This window comes from Lithobates pipiens, unplaced genomic scaffold, assembly GCF_037356315.1.
Source record: "Lithobates pipiens isolate NorthernLeopardFrog02 unplaced genomic scaffold, aLitPip1_a1.2 Scaffold_1, whole genome shotgun sequence".
NCBI lineage: Eukaryota > Metazoa > Chordata > Amphibia > Anura > Ranidae > Lithobates > Lithobates pipiens.
The window spans coordinates 225,325,686-225,344,112 of NW_027507685.1; the positions used below are offsets into that span (position 1 = coordinate 225,325,686).

At 42.9% G+C, this 18,427-nt stretch overlaps 1 protein-coding gene across 2 annotated transcripts in view; it reads right to left on the bottom strand.

Moving 5' to 3' along the window:
• PBX2 (PBX homeobox 2) overlaps nt 1-10,779 on the bottom strand; it is a 76,083-nt gene extending 65,304 nt beyond the window's left edge. For both annotated transcript variants that reach the window (XM_077483806.1, XM_077483802.1), the window contains exon 1: nt 10,178-10,779. In XM_077483806.1, the coding sequence (XP_077339932.1) occupies nt 10,178-10,380 (203 nt within the window). In that variant the 5' untranslated portion in view covers nt 10,381-10,779. The remainder of the gene's footprint in view (nt 1-10,177) is intronic.
• Between the last annotated feature and the right edge of the window lie 7,648 nt (nt 10,780-18,427).

Here is an 18,427-nt window from a genome sequence, read left to right on the forward strand (position 1 = left end):
CTCCTGGGATGTATTATATAATTTGCCAAGGCAGAAAACTAGGAAGTAACTGACAGGGGCGGAATGACAACTCATGGGGCCCCTGGGCAATAGGAGATTATGGAGCCACACAGTATACACACACACACACACACACACACACACACATACAGTATACACACACAGAATACACATGCACACACTGAAAAGGTACTGAAGAGGCGGGGCAGCTATATATATATATATATCTTGGGATTTTTAAAAAAATACAGATTTTTACATACTGTCCCTGGTTTTATTGAGGCTGGCAACCCTGATGGGGCCCCCTGGTGGCATGGGGCCCTCGGGCAGTGCCCGAGTGCCCCAATGGTCAGTCCGCCCCTGGTAACTGATAAAAATGAATGAAATGAAGGAAAAATGAAAAAAAATGAAATGAAATTAATGAAAAAAAGTTTAACACAAGTAAATATGATATACTTTCCTATTTATTTACTAATGTTTAGCAGCATGGGGAATAAAGATAATCAATGTTGATTGTGAGAGTGAAGCTCCACTTTAAAAATTGTACGTTCACAAAAATTGAAAAGGTGAATACTGAATGACCCGACCCACAGCAACAGCAATATATGAGCTCAACCAAATGTCATATTTCAGCCACAGTTGGACCCCTTTCACACCGAGGCGTTTTTCAGGCACTACAGCGCTAAAAATATCACCTCTGAAGCGCATGAAAAATGCCTCAGCTGCAAACCCAGTGTGACAGCCCGAGTGCTTTCACACTGGGGCGCTGCGCTGGCAGGACATCACAAAAAGTCCTGCCAGCAGCTTCTTTGCAGCAGTGAATACACTGCTCCTGCCCCATTGAAAACAATGGGGCAGCGGAGTGATACCGCCACTGCAGCGGTGTTTTGCGGGCAGATTTAACCCCTTTAGCGCCACTAAAACGCCAGTAAATAGGCGCTAAAAATAGTGCCACTGATGCTCAGGGTGGCTCAGTGTGAAAGGGCTCGTAGGTGGGCTGCATAGCCACTGGCTCAGTCATTCTCAACCAGCTGTTCCTCTGTGACTGATTGGCCTCCCATTTGATGGTGTCTGCATATTTTCGGGTCCATGGCCACTTAGCAGAGCCAGCTGCATGAAACCAGCGATCTTCCTGGCTGTCTATAATGCCGCGTACACACGATCCAATTGTCCGGCAGACTTGGTCCGGCAAAAAAAAAGGAAAACAATCCGCCAGACTTTATTAGGAACGGACTTGGCCACACACAGACACTCCGAAAATCCGGCGATTTCTAATGCGATGACGTACAGCATGAAAGACGGGACTAGAAAAAGGAAGTTCAATAGCCCGTATCCAATAGCTTCCTTCTCATACTGGCTTCTGAACATGCGTCATTCTTAGTCCGCCGGACAATTCGATCGTGTATACGCGGCATAATAGTGATTGCTTGCCATTGTATGCACCAGTCAGCCTCCTGGCCGCCATCGACAGGGGCATTCAGCCTCCTGGCCCTCACCGACGGGGGCATGCAGCCTCCAATATAAGTTGCATTCTTCCCACTGACCTGCAGTGAGTTGATTTTAGCAGGGGTTACCCGAGATCTGAAAATTTAAAGGGTTCCTCAGGGGTAAAAGGTTGAGAAAGAATTGCCCTGGCTGATATATTATGATTACACAGTCAGCGAATTGGAGTGTGCATGTTTATGCAGTTATAAGTCTAAAGAAGGGTTGTCTTGGTGGTTTGACCTTCCAACCATAGAGTCATGTGTGTGGACACCTTTATCCTCCTGTAGAGCTCAAGGACAACTTCACTTTTTGCCTCCCATCCCCTCAGTGAAGGCACCCTAAAGATCTAGCCCTGGCCAAGCAATCCTACCACCGACATAGACCATGCCACCTCCTCTTCATTCTGTGCATGGAAACCACAGCCCCATTTATTTCTAAAGACCTGGTCTGGCTTTTTGAATAGGAATGAACATGCAGCAGCATACACTTGCTGAAAATTGTATAATGTACGGCCAAATTTGCTCCTGTTCTTTGTAGACATCACCACATTCCTCTGACTTCATACTTTCGAACTTGCTTGATGCCTGTGTCCCCCATGGGCTTCTATCCCCTGAACCCTACATCATTGCTGAGTCCTGTAGGTGGTCGAAGGAAGGAGCCACAGTGTGCATCATTGGATACAAGCATCCAAAACTTCCAGAAGTCTGAATGAGGTTGCAACACTGGAAGGGAGCAATGGTAAGAGACATGAGCAACCAGGGAGGTTAGTACATATCATGTGTAAGCAATCGACATGGTCACTAAGTAAGGGACTGATTAGCTGCACCAGCTTTTATTCTCTCGTTCCACAAGCACATCCTAAACGTGACCCAAGTCATTTTGTTTGGAGATGACACTTGGTGGAGAGAAGATTTGATTTAGGGAACACAATTCCGTAGTACATAAAAGAATATATGGTTTCAGAGAAGGTCATTTTCTAGCAAATAAAAGTTAATAGTAGACACCTTCTAGGTCTAAATCTTCTGAGACTTTTGCTTTTAAAAAATGTAAAAGGTTTGACCCGATCACTTTAAGATTGGCATTAGAGGCCACTTACCAAGCGTGTTTATGCCAACAAAAAGGAGAGAATCGTGGAAACCTCCTATAGTGGCTTATCTTATGGTGAAACCTTAATCCTCCCGCAAGGTAAGCAGGCTTGAGGTGTTCAAAGTCTGCTTATCCCACCCAGGCCAGACTGGACGTGATTCCAGAATCGGAGCAAAACCTGCAAACGTGCTCGTGATGCCATTATTTTTTAATGGTACCCCAAATACGATTGTCATGTGAAAAAAAAACGGCAAAAAATCGCAGCTAAAACACGGGGCGGGCATCAATTGTGCCTGACTCGGGGCTAAAATTTGGTACATGAGCCTCCATCGACGGAGGCATGCAGCCTCCTGGCCCTCACCAGCGAGGGCATCTCAGGTGACCTTTAACACAATCAGATTTTCTGACGGAAAATGTTCGATGGGAGCTTTTTGGCGGAAATTCCGACCAAGTGTAGGCTCCATCGGACATTTTCCATCGGAATTTTCGACACACAAAATTTCAGATCTGGATCTCAAATTTTCCGACAACAAAACCCATTGTGTGTACACAATTCCGACACACAAAGTTCTACGCATGCTCGGAATCAAGTAGAAGAGCCGTACTGGTTATTGAACTTCAATTTTCTCGGCTTGTTGTACGTCACTGCGTTCTTGACGTTCGGAATTTCCGACAACATTGTGTGACCGTGTGTATGCAAGACAAGTTTGTCCATCAGAAAAAATATCATGGATTTTGTTGTCGGAATGTCCGACCGATCGTGCGTACGCGGCATTAGTTGCGTTTCTGGAGTGGAGGGAGGCCGATTCAAAATGCTGCTCCAAAAATATGCCATAAAACATGATATGACAGAGTCACTCAAGAGGTGAAAAAAGACTAAAGCTGGCCAAAGACGGAGCGATTTTCTTTCCTGCAACCAGGAGAAAATTTCTATTTTCCCCCATCGACACTAACAGTGTTGATGAGGGAATTCCTCCCATAGGGACACGGTGTTCTCCTGGCGGGGGTGAGGGGGAGCTGTCCCTGCTGGGAGAACACAGTGATTACTGCTAGCAGCTACAATAGCTGATAGCAATGATCACATGCAAAATCCAACAGGCTGGTGCTGCCCAATTTGAGTACATTTAGCCTGCCCATACATGGTTTGAATCTCGTCGAACAGTCCGAGATTCGATCTGACTTTATAGAGTCCCTTGACAAATATTCATGATTTGACTTGGTAGTCTTTTTATCTTAGCTCTTTTGTTACTGGGTTCATTTAGGGCCCATTCACATCATGTGCATTAGGCTATGTTGATCAACACAGGCTCAACACTGTGACAAGCCAAAATCCATTGTTTCCAATAGGCACTGTTCACACCAGTAAGTTGCATTTAAATGCAACATGCGTTAAAAATGTGCACAGCGGTGTGCTGAACCGCTACTCACATCAACCAACGAATAATCACCTTTTCAACAAGTTTTCCAACACACAGTGACATTTTATCCATGCCTCTGCACAGCAGCTCAGTGTTGTGAATGAGGCACTTAGAAGATAATTGTTATGTACCCTAGTGGTGGCCTGCATTTATCCAGTGCGGAAAAATACAGGTTGCCGGACATAGTAAGAACCAGCCCTAGCAGAACGATTAGCTTGCCCTGTACGTGTTTGTCCCTCAAAAGAAGCTCCTGCTCCTTTTTTGGCGACAAGCTTCTCGCAATTTTTAAAGTCAAGTTTTGGAGCAACTGCAGCATCTCTAGCATGTCAAAATCACATTGCGCGTTTCACGATTCTGCCTGCAATTTAAAATCACTAAGTGTGAATGGAGCCTAAAACTGGATACTCACTATACAATTTTCTGCAGTTTTTTTTCAGATTTAACGAAACCATATAATATGAGGTCAAACCTTAATGCCGCGTACACACGGTCGGAATTCCAGACAGAAAAAGACCGATGAGAGCTTTTCATCGGAAAATGCGACCGTGTGTATGCTCCATCGGAACTTAGATGTCCGAATTTCCGCCAGCCAAAAATTAAGAGCACATTCTCAATTTTCCAGACGGAAAAACTTTCTATCGGAAATTCCGATCGTGTGTATGCAATTCCGACACGCCAAAAATAACGCATGCTCAGATTCAACTACGAGACAGAAGCTATTGGCTACTGAACTTCCTTTTTCTAGTTCCGTCGTACTTGTTGTACATCACCACGTTCTAGACGGTGGGAATTTGGTGTGAACGTGTGTATGCGTACATCACCGCGTCTAGCAATGTTGGCCCACTCGGCCTTTGTAGACATGATTGGGTCACTGAATTAAAAACAAGCACTGATATTTTATTTACAAATAAAGAAAGTCTAGGAAGTACATCACCGCGTTCTAAATGATCGGAATTTGCTGTGACCACATGTAGGCAAGACAGCTTGAGCGGAATTCCGTCGGGAAAACTATCAGAGCTTTTTCTGACGAGAATTCCGATCGTGTGTACGCGGCATTACAGTTTCAATAAGTATGCAATCAGGCAGGTCCTTTGCACTACATGGTTTTGGTAAATCTAAAGGAAATCAGACAACAAAAGTTGTATAGTGTATATGGGGTTTTAGGCTGGCCATACAGTATACAATTTTCCTTTAGATCTACTAAAAACATTTAATATGAGGTCAAACCTAAACAGTTTAAATTTGTATAAAATCAGGCAGGCCCTTACACCACACTGTTGAAGGTAAATCTAGAGAAAATTGAACAAGAAAATTGTATTATGTATGGCCAAGCTCTATTGCCTGTAGCACAGATTAGCCTCAAGGCAGTGGGGTGAACTGGAGTTTAGTCACAAATATATAAAATAAAAAAACAACAATATTATATAAGTAAAATAAATAAAATAAAAATATTAGGGATATATATCTCTCTCTCTATCGCCACACAAACACAGATTATAAACACACACATACATAAAGTACACCATATACTGTACATAACATACACCCATTCATAATACAACACACTCATTTACATCTCATTATGTCCTTTGAGAGCCATATAAATTCATTTAAAATGTTAATTGATATAATTACATGACACTGCTGTGAAGATAAACTTCCACTTGCTAAAAGTTCAAAACTTTTTCGCACTTTTGTGGGGTAAACAACACATTTAAAGGGCAAATAAACATAATAAAAAAAAAGCCTCAATACATTGCATTTACTAGCAAATGGAGCTAATTTGAATAATGCCCTTTAAATGCAATTAGACCTTTACTGCAAGTGAAATGAGGAGGTATTGTGTCATGTAATGGCCTGGAGAAAGGTGGATGATAAGGGCTATTTAATGACATAGGTTGAAGGACGATAATTTGTGGAAACTCAAATGCCCTGCTGCAAAATACAAGTGTCAACATGCTAAGGGACATGCTGGAAGTTGTAGTTCAAGAATAATGAGAGGGAAGGAAGTTCCCTTGTCTCATGCAATTAAAAAGATTGTATATATATATATTTATTTATTTATTTATTTTATTTATTTTATTATTATTATACAGGATTTATATAGTACCAACAGTTTGCCCAGCAATTAAAATAAATAAAGGTGGACATTACAGTTAGATTACAATTTGGTACAAGAGGAATCAAAGAGCCCTGCTTGTTGGAGCTTACAATCCAATGTCGCGTACACATGATCGGAAATTCGGCCAGCAAAAGACAGATGAGAGCTTTTGGTCAGAAAATGCGATCTTGTGTAAGCTCCATCGGACTTTTGCTGGCCGAGTTTCGGGCAGCAAAAAATTGAGAGCATGTTCTCAATTTTTTTGGTCGGAAAAAGTTCCTATCCGAAAATCCATTTGCAATTCCGACGTGCAAAAACTCACGCATGCTCAGATTTAACTATGAGAGGGAAGCTATTGAACTTCCTTTTTCTAGTCCCGTCGTACTTGTTGTACGTCACCGCGTTTTTGACGGTCGGAATTTGGTGTGACCGTGTGTATGTAAGACAGCTTGAGTGAAATCCCTTCGGAATTCCGTCGGGAAAACCATCAGAGCTTTTTCCGACCAAAATTCCGATCACGTGTACGCGGCATAAGAGAGAGGGTCAACTGATACAAAAAGGTAATAGCTGTGGGGATACACACATATATATATATATATATATATATATATATATATATATATATATATATATTCACTCTATTTATCCAAATTTAAGAACTTTAAGACTAAAAATATTTTACGTGCAGGTAGTATTGAGGGGAGTGATATTTTCCAACACACAGCTCACTTCCGGTCTAGTAACCCCATAGAGAGAGAGAGGGAGAAAAAAAACCTGTCACTTTTAAGCCTCCTGTAGCCTAAAATGGCAGCTAACAGAACAATAGGCTGTACAGCAGACTCCATACCCTCCATATATCTCATCTTCTGTGCCCATGTGCCCATGTTTACACACATATAGAAATTCTATTATCAGTACCAGAACACAGGGTCATGCTTCCGCATAGATCAACCTTCCTACATGGGGGGGGGGCTCACAAGTTCATCTTATAAATGGGGGCCGTCTAGCAATGTTGGCCACTTGGCCTTTGTAGACATGATTGGGTCACTGAATTAAAAACAAGCACTGATACTTTATTTACAAATAAAGAAAGTTGTGAAGGAAGAGAAAATAAACAATGTACATTACAAAAGAATGTATTTATAAATAATTATGTTGGGTGAGAATCCACAGATTATCCAGTGATGGGTATTGCAAAGCAACATTCTATAGGTGAGCGCGCAATATAGGGGAAGAAATGTTCTGTACTGTAGGTGAGCACACAATGCAGAACAAGCACTATTCTATAGGTGAGCACACAGCATAAGGAAAGCAATGCTGTGAGTACATAATACATGGAAATAATATTCTATAGGGGGGCACAATACAGAACAAGCAACGTTCTATAGGTGAACACACAATACAGGGGAAGCAACACTCTATAGGTGAGAAAATAATATCATTGTGATATAATAGAGCACACAATACAGGAGCAGCAACACTCTAGGTGAGCACACAATACGGGGAGGAACCTATAGGGGAAGAAATGTTCTGTACTGTAGGTAAGCATACAATGCAGAACAAGCACTGTTCTATAGGTGAGCACACAGCATAAGGAAAGCAATGCTGTATAGGTGAGTACATAATACATGGAAAACAATATTCTATAGAGGAGCACACAATACAGGGGAAGAAATGTTCTATAGGTGAGCACACAATACAGAACACGCCATGTTCCAAGGGTGAACACACAAGACAGAACAAGCTATGTTCTATAGGTGAGTACACAGCATAGGGAAAGCAATTCTGTATAGGTGAGTACATAATACATGGAAAACAATATTCTATAGAGGAGTGCACAATACAGAACAAGCAATGTTCTATAGGTGAGTGTACAATACAGGGGAACCAATTATCTATAGGGGGAGCAATGATCTATAGGTAAGCATGCAATATAGGGGAAGCATTGTGATATAACAGAGCACACAATACAGGAGCAGCAACACTCTAGATGAGCACACAATATAGGGGAAACAATAACCTATATGTGAGCACAAAATATAGGGGAAGAAATGCTCTATAGGTGAGCAAACAGTGCAAGGATAAGAATGTGTTATAGGTGAGCACACAATACAGGAAAACAAGCTGAGAGCACAGCACAGCCTCCTGTGTACGCTTTTCTTATACATGGGGGCCGTCTAGCAAAGTTGGGCCAATCGGCCTTTGTTTGTAGAGATGATTGGGTCACTGAATTTAAACAACAGGCACTCATAACTTATTGTTAAACAAAGCAAGTTTGGATCTCATTTAGGAAGTAAAAAAAATAAAAAAATAAAAATAAAGGAAAAACAAAAATGTACAAACGTTCATATTGTATTTATAAATAATTATGTTGGGTGAGCAGCCAAGAAATACTCAGGGATTGCTCTTGCAAAGCAATGATCTATATGTGGGAGCACAATACAGGGGAAGGAACAATCTATAGGTGGTCTCACAGTCCAGGGAAAGCAATGTTCTATGGGTGGGAACATGATACAGGGAAAGGAACAATCTATAGGTGGGAACACGATACAGGGAAAGCAATGTTCTATAGGTGGGCTCACAGTTCAGGGAAATCAATGTTCTATGGGTGCACAGTTCAGGGGAAGCAATGATCTATAGGGGTACAGTTCAGGGAAAGCAATAATCTATAGGTGCACAGTTCAGGGAAAGCAATGTTCTATAGGTACACAGTACAGGAGAAGCTATGTTCTATAAGTGAACACTTAATACAGGGAAAGCAATACTCTATAGGTGAGCACACAATAGAGGCCTTGCAATGTTCTATAGTTGTACACTTAATGCAGGAAAAGCAGGGATCTATAGGCAAGCACACCAATATTACAGGGAAAGCAACGTTGTTTAGATAAACACACATTACAGGAAAAGCAACATTCTATAGGTGTTCACACACTACAAGAGAAGCTATGTTCTGTAGGTGTACATTCAATACAGGGAAAGTAATGCTATAGAAATCCTGTAGAATAATGACATTAATAATATATAGGTGAGCACACAATAGAGGCCTAGCAATGTTCTATCGGAGAGCAGGTATTACAGGGGAAGAAACGTTGTAATGGTGAACACTTATTACAGGGAAAGCAAAGTTCTATGAATGAGCACCCAATATCGGGGAAGGAATGTTCTGTAGGTGAGCACACAATACAGGAAAGGCAATGCTCTATAGGAGGAGCACACAATACAGAACGAGGAATGTCTTTTAGGTGAGCGCACAGTACAGAGAAAGCAATGTCCTATAGGTGAGTACAATACACAGACCTCAATATATACCTTTTGTGTAATGGAGACTAGTTGGCAAAGTCAGCCTTTGTAGAGATGACTCCATAACTCAACACATTAAAAAGTTTTGGAGAACACAATGAAGAAAACTTGGCTGATAAATAAATCTTAGCGACATGTCCCAATATTCAAAAGATCTATCTATCTATCTATCTATCTATCCATACACACACAGAAACTTTTGGGTATATTGACGATGTTCTCCATTCTGTGGTGTGATTCTATGGGCCAGCATTTGCCACATTTTCTGGTCTTGTGTTGCCTTTTCTTTTATTAGGACTTTTCTTTTTATTCTATACATTTAACAGCTTTTGTGTTACATAAAAATGTAATAAAAAAAAAAAACACACTTTTTATCCCATTGATTGACTTTACAAAGTTTTGATCTAATTTAGGAAGTAAAAAGAACAACAACAACATGGCACAAAAGTTTAGGATTGCTGTTATATTTATATAAAAAAAAAATCTTGAAAAATAAAGATTCTCAGCACCCCGGACCTTCCTCCAGCTATTTAGGACTCTTATGGACATTAAAAAGTTTTGATTTTATTTAGGAAGTAAAAAGAAAACAATGTAGAAAAGTTATCTAAAAATAATTCTTCTGATTGAGCAACCACAGATGATCAGACGGGAAGGGAAGCTCTATAGGTGATCATACAATGAATATGTATATTGTAGATCCAGTTTTATATTTCTATAGGCCTCACCCCCCCCCCCCCCACACACACACACCACCCCCACCACCTCCTCCTCCTCCTCCTCTACTCACTTTGCTTGAGCTTCATCCAGGCTCTGGTCTGTAATGGTCATGATCTGTTGTAAAATATCACCAATGTCTTGCTTCCTGGGCTCCCCATTGTCTGAAGAGGCGTCGTGCATGGGGTGGGGGGTGAGGGTCTGGGGCCCCCCATGAATTGGGAGCCCTGGAATGCCGACCCCCCTGGCCTGGAGCAGCCTGCCTTGCTCATCCATGCTGGGCTGATCTCTCACTGTCCTTCCTGCCGATCTGTTTTCCTTTCTGATCTCCAAGTCAGCCTTGTCCTTCAATCCCTACAACTCCACCGATCCCTCCTCCTCCACCTCCTCCTCCTCCGACCTGGCTGGACTCCCCGGATCCCTTCCTCCACAAGTCCTTCACACACACACACACACACTGTGTCCGGGCTGGGATCCCCGAGGATCTGCTGAGGATCTGGCAGGAGGTCCTGGAAGTCCTACAGTCACTGTGATCTCCTGGCTGGATGGAGCATGTTGGGGGAGGGCTGTCAGGGGGTGACCCCGCTTTCTGGGGATCCAGGCTCCGGAGGCGATGGAGGAAGAGGCTGGGGGGAGAAAGAGGAGTGTATAATGTGAGGAGGAGAGGAGGGAGGAGGAGGAGGAGGAGGAATGTGACTCTGCTGCCTCTCCCCTCTCCGGGATTCATCATCACAGCTCTCTGCTGCCTCCTCACTGCCGCTCTCCATACACACACCTCCCCCGGAGACACCGCAACAATGTAACCACTACTACTACACACTGCAACAATGTAACCACTACTACACACTGCAACAACGTAACCACTACTACACACTGCAACAATCTAACCACTACTACTACACACTGAAACAATGTAACCACTACTACTACACACAGCAACAATGTAACCACTATTACTAATACACACTGCAACAATGTAACCACTACTACTACTACTACACACTGCAACAATGTAACCACTACTACTACACACAGCAACAATGTAACTACTACTATACACTGCAACAATGTAACCACTACTACTAAACACTGTAACAATGTAACCACTACTACACACTGCAACAATGTAACCACTACACACTGCAACAATGTAACTACTACTACTACATACTGCAACAATGTAACCACTACACACTGCAACAATGTAACCACTACTACACACTGCAACAATGTAACCACTACTGCTACTACACACTGCAACAATGTAACCACTACACACTGCAAAAATGTAACCACTACTACTACACACTGCAACAATGTAACAGCTAATACTACAAACTGCAACAATGTAACGACCACTACTACTACTACACACTGCAATGATGTAACCACTACTATTACTCACTGCAACATTGGAACCACTATACACTGCAACAATGTAGCCACTACTACTACACAATACAACAATGTAACCACTACACACTGCAACAATGTAACCACCACTACTACTACTACACACTGAAACAATGTAACCATTACTACTATACACTGCAAAAATGTAACTACCACAACTACACACTGCAACAATATAACCATTACTTACACTACACACTGCAACAATGTAACCATTACTTACACTACACACTGAAACAATGTAACCACTAATACTACACACTGCAACAATGTAACCACTACGACTAAACACTGTAACAATGTAACCTCTGCTACACACTGCAATAATGTAACCATTACTACTACTACTACTACACACTGCAACAATGTAACCATTACTACTACTACACACTGCAACAATGTAACCATCACTACTACACACTGCAACGATGTAACCACTACTACTACTACACACTGCAACAATGTAACCACTATTACTACACACTGCAACAATGTAACCATTACTACTACTACACACTGCAACAATGTAACGGGGCACCCGTGCAGGCACGCTCATGAGTCCTGCTGCTGGGTCCATTGAAATAGACAGCAAGACTCGTCCCTGCCCCCCCCCCCCCCGGCTCGAAGGGCTTCACTTCCTGTTTCCCTTAGTAAGTATGCCGGCGCCTGCACCTGGAGCTGATGGACGGGCCGGCTTGGGGTTCTGACATCACAGGCTCCTTGGACAGCAGCGGCGGCTGGTGGTATATTTTTTTTGGGAGGCGGCAAACAATGTACCCACCAGTTGGTCGGGTCACTAGCCCCGCACTTACCCCATGCGGGTCACGGGCAGCGCTTCCTCAGGGTGGCAGGCAGCAACTTCCCCAGTGTCTAATCCTCCTCCACATCACGGCGGATTCCACAGTGTGTCTCCTCCCCCCTCCTCCTAGGTAGCCAATAGGATCACTTCTCCTCTCGGTCAATCAGTTGTCGAGCCTCAGAACCCGCTTCCTGATTGGCCAGGAGGAGAATCAGAAAGACGTTATTAATTTGCCATTGTCACGCAACTGGGTGGGCTCACCTTTTTTAATGCCAATTAGAGCCTCAGGCTTTAATCACGTGCTTCTAAAAATAAAATAAAAAACCCATTGAAATCCATGCATCAGGCGCCCTGCATGAAGATTAGGGGCCGTACATATGGATTAGGGGGACAGCGCTCCTGTGCCCCGTATGGATGGACCGCCACTGCTGGAAAGGTAAGTGTCTTTATAGTAAAAGACAGCAGCTACAGTATTTGTAGGTGCTGCCTTTTAATTTTTTGGAACTCCTCTTTAATCCCATAAAAAAATAAAAAATTTCCGCTGCATTTGTGAAGAAGGCTTCAGGGCGCCCAAGAAAGTCCAGCAAGTTCCAGGTCAGTTGATTCAGCTGCGGGATTGGGGCACCACCAGTGCAGAGCTTGCTCAGGGATGGCAGCAGTCAGGTGTGGGTACATCTGCAGCCACAGCGAGGAGAAGACTTTTGGAGGATGGCCTGGTGTCACTTCTCACCAGACTGATGATCTGCAAAAAGTACAAAGATTGGACTGCCGAGGACTGGGGGCAAAGTCATTTCCTCTGATGAATCTCCTTTCCGATTGTTTGGGGCATCCGGAAAAAAACTCGTCTGGAGAAGAAAAGGTGAGGGCTACTATCAGTCCGGTTTCATGCCAACAGTAATGCCCTGTACACGCGGTCGGACATTCCGACCACAAAATCTGGTCGATTTTGGCCGAAACTTGTGTTGCATACACACGGTCGGACAAAGTTGTCAGAAAATCCAATTGTTTGGAACGAGATGACGTTCGTTGTGTACGACGGGACTACATTGAGGCTAGTAGCCAATAGCTCTGGTCTCGTAATTTAGTCTGAGCATGCGTGGCACTTTGTTCATTGGAATTCTCTAGAAACGATCGGATTTTGTTGCCGGAAAATTTTAGATCCTGCTCTCAAAATGTTTCCGTCAGAATTTCCGATGGAAAAGGTCCGATAGAGCCCACACACGATCGGATTTTCTGACAACATAATCCGATCGGACCTTTTCCATCGGAATTTCCGACCATGTGTACAGCGCATAAAGCATTCATTTCTGAGACCATTCATGTGTGGGGTTGCTTCTCAGCCAAGGGAGTCGGTTCACTCACTATTTTGCCTAAGAACACCGCCATGAATAAGGAATGGTACAGATTCTGTGTGCTCCAGTTTTAGTAAATCTCCCTGAAATAATGGGACTACTATTAACCCATTCCCGCCGAGCGTACGCAGATGTGCGTACTCGGCTTTCGGGGGTTATACCGGGATGATGCCCGCAGCTGCAGGCATCATCCCAGTACCGTTGTTTAGAGCAGGCGATCGGCTATCCAGCGATCGGCTATCCAGGGATAACAACTGATGCAGCTGAAAGCTTTATATACAGAACTCAGACTCAGAATGGTGATCTGAATACTTTGAAGTGTAAAGGAGGGATTGGAGGTCTTTTAGACCCCCAATCTCTCCATAAAGAGTACCTGTCACCACCTATTACTGTCACAAGGGATGTTTACATTCTTTGTGACAGCAATAAAAGTGATCCCATATTTTTTTTTTAAGCACAACTTAATAATATAAAAATAAATAATTTTTTTTTAAAGCGCCCCCGTCCCGGCTCGTGCAGCAAAGAAAACGCATACAGAAGTTGCACTCGCATATGTAAATGGTGTTAAAATCACACATGTGAGGCATCGCCGCAATCGTCAAAGTGAGAGCAATAATTCTAGCACTAGACCTCCTCTGTAACTCTAACATGGTAACCGTAAAAAAATGAAATTGCTGTCTATGGAGATTTTTAGGTACCGTCATTTGTCGCCATTCCACGAGTGTGTGCAATTATAAAGCGTGACATGTATCTATTTACTCGGCATAACATTATCTTTCACATTATACAAAAAAATTTGGCTAACTTTACTATTTGTTTTTTTTAAATCCATGATCCATCCAAGTGTCCCTTTTCCCAAAAAGTTGCGTTTAAAACACTGCTGCGCAAATACCGTGTGACATAAAATATTGCAACAATCGCCAATTTATTCTCTAGATTCTTTGCTAATATATATATATATATATATATATATATATATATATATATATATATATATATATATATATAATGTTTGGGGGCTCTAAGTAATTTTCGAGCAAAAAAATATGGATTTTAACTTGTAAACACCAAATGTCAGAAATGGGCTTAGTCATGAAAGGGTTAAGCTGGCTACACATTATCCTTCAGATTTACCAAAACCATATAATATGAGGTCACACCTAAGCACTTTCAATTTGTATGCAATCAGGCAGGCTCTTGTACTATATAGTTGAAGGTAAATCTAAAGAAAGTTGAAAAAAAACAAAAACAAAAGAATAATGTGTAGCAGTTTTACACACTGGAACAATGTACCCACTGCTACTGAATACTAAAACAATATAACTACTACTCGAAAATGCAACAGTGTGTCCACCTACTTCCACCCAGAGGAACTTGCTCCCTGCTCCATCCTGTGCCATCTCTCCTAGGAGATACAGTATATCAGTGTTTCTCAACTCCAGTCCTCAAGGCACCCCAACAGGTCATGTTTTTAGGCTCTCTATTATTTTGCACAGGTGATTTGATCAGTTTCACTGCCTTAGTATTTAGCTGTTTCAAAACCTGAAAACATGACCTGTTGGGGCGCCTTGAGGACTGGAGAGACACTGCAGTAGATCTGGGGTAGGTGACCTTTGAGAGATAGAGATCTACCTGAACAATATTAAAGAGATCAAAGATCACCAGGGTGCAGCCCCTCCCCCCCTCTTTATTAAAATATATAAATATATAAATAAATATTTTTTTTAGCAAGCCCTCCAATAAAAAGTAAAGACAGCATGAAGAAAACCTAGAAAAATCGACTAAAACTATTATCACTTAAAAAATATACACTTAGCTTACCCTAAAAGATAGTGACAAAATCTGCATTTACTTTCAGTAGTATGTAGGGCAATGTAAAGAGGTCAGTTTTATGTAGGGCAGTGCACAGAGGTCAGTTTAATTTAGGGCAGTGCACAGAGGTCAGTAGAATGTAGGGCAGTGAATAGAGGTCAGTAGAATGTAGGGCAGTGTACAGAGATCAGTAATATGTAGAGCAGTGTACAGAGGTCAGTAATATGTAGAGCAATGTACAGAGATCAGTAACATGTAGAGCAGTGTAGAGAGGTCAGTAGTGGGTAGGGCAGAAGTCAGTAATATATAGAGTAGTATACAGAGGTTAGTAGAATGTAGGGCAGTGTACAGAGATCAGTAATATGTAGAGCAGTATGCAGAGATCAGTAATATGTAGAGCAGTGTACAGAGGTTGGTAGTGGGTAGGGCCATGTACAGACGTCAGTAATATATAGAGCAGTGTACAGAGGTCAGTAGAATGTAGGGCGGTGTACAGAGATCAGTAATATGTAGAGCATTGTACAGAGATTAGTAATATGTAGAGCAATGTACAGAGATCAGTTATATGGAGAGCAGTGTACAGAGGTCAGTAATATGTAGAGCAGTGTACAGAGGTCAGTAGTGGGCAGGGCAGTGTACAGAGGTCAGTAATTTGTATATTTTGAAGGTGAGAGATCATCCCAGAACTACATGGCAGGACCTGGTCAATGACCTAAAGAGAGCTGGGACCACAGTCTCAAAGAAAACCATTAGTAACCCACTACACCTTCATAGATTAAAATCCTGCAGCGCACGCAAGGTCACCCTGCTCAAGCCAGCGCATGTCCAGGCCTGTCTGAAGTTTGCCAATGATCATCTGGATGATCCAGAGGAGAAATGGGAGAAGGTCATGTGGTCTGATGAGACAAAAATAGAGCTTTTTGGTCTAAACTCCACTCGCTGTGTTTGGAGGAAGAAGAAGGATGAGTACAACCCCAAGAACATCATCCCAACCGTGAAGCATGGAGGTGGAAACATCATTCTTTGGGGCTGCTTTTCTGGAAAGGGGACAGGACGACTGCACCGTATTGAGGGGAGGATGGATGGGGCCATGTATCGCGAGATCTTGGGCAACAACCTCCTTCCCTCAGTAAGAGCATTGAAGATGGGTCGTGGCTGGGTCTTCTAGCATGCCAACGACCCGAAACACACAGCAAGGGCAACTAAGGAGTGTCTCTGTAAGAAGCATCTCAAGGTCCTGGAGTGGCCTAGCAAGTCTCCAGACCTGAACCCAGTAGAAAATCTTTGGAGGGAGGTGAAAGTCTTTATTGCCCAGGGACAGCCCCGAATCCTGAAGGATCTGGAGAAGGTCTGTATGGAGGAGTGGGCCAAAATCCCTGCTGCAGTGTGTGCAAACCTGGTCAAGAACTACAGGAAATGTATGTTCTCTGTAATTGCAAACAAAGGTTTCTGTACCAAATATTAAAGCGGTAGTAAACCCGCTGAATTTTTTTTCTGTTTCATACCTGTAAGGGAAAAGGCATACTGAGCTAGTATGCACTGTATACTAGCTCATTATGAAATATTTACCTTAGAACAAGGCCCCAACATGTCGCCTGATACCTGCCGAGGGAGCTGACATGTTCCCTCAGCGTGTCTTCTGGATATCGCGGCTCCGGCGCTGTGAGTGGCCGGAGCAGTGATATCGTCACTCCCGCTCATGAGTGCGGGAGACTTCTTTCCAGCAGGGTCCGGCGTCTGCCGGGCTCCAGCCGAGTAACCCCTGTGCGCATGCACCGCTGCAGTCAGCAGCGCATTGCGAGGGGAATATCTCCTAAACCGTACAGGTTTAGGAGATATTTTTTTTACCTACAGGTAAGCCTTATTATAGGCTTACCTGTAGGTAAAAGTAAAAAAAATAGATAATACGACCGCTTTAAGTTCTGCTTTTTTGATGTATCAAATACTTATGTCATGCAATAAAATGCAAATTAATTACTAAAAAATCATACAATGTGATTTTCTGGATTTTTGTTTTAGATTCCGTCTCTCACAGTTGAAGAGTACCTATGATAGAAATGACATGCTTTACATGCTTTGTAAGTAGGAAAACCGTCAAAATACCAGTGTATCAAATACTTGTCCTCCCCACTGTACATCCACCTAGAGGACATTGAACCTTGCTCCATCCTGTGCCATCTCCCTGGGAGATGCTCCTGTGCTGAATGAATGCAACCACCTACATCTGCCTAAAGGGCTTGTTCTCTTCTTTGCCATCTCTCCAGGAGATACTACAGACTGCAACAACGTAACCACCTACATTCACCCAGAGGGCATTATCCTCTGCTCCATCTTCCCCAGGAGATTTTACTTCACACTGCAACCATGTGACCACCTACATCTGCCCCAAGGGTATTGTCCTCTGCTCCATGCTGTGAACTCAGTGGAGAGGACAGGCACGCATGCTGACATACATTGCCCTGACAGGTCCATGCACCCTGCTGCTTCCATCTTCTCAAAGGTTAAAACGTATAGCTTTAGATATACTTACATTTTTACTATTAATAATTTCTTATCAAAAATAAAAAACCAATTCACATCTGTTTTTTTTTTTTTTTTAATTTGTCAATGCAAGTTAAAGAGGGATTCCGCCAAAAAAAAAATATTAAAAGCCAGCAGCTATAAATACTACAGCTGCTGACTTTTAATAAATGGACACTCACCTGTCCCGGGTTCCAGCGATGCCGGCAGCCGAGGCCGATCGACCGCTCGGACCTCGGCTGCTGCCGCCGCCATTCTAGGTGAGGGAATCAGGAAGGGAAGCGAATCGGCTTCACTTCCCGGTTCCCTACTGTGCATGCGCGAGTTGCGCCGCGCAATAGGAAATCTCCGCGCTGTCACTGGGACCCGTGTGTGTCCCAGCAGACAGCGCGGCAGGGCAGGAAATGGCGTAGACTCCCGTGGGAGT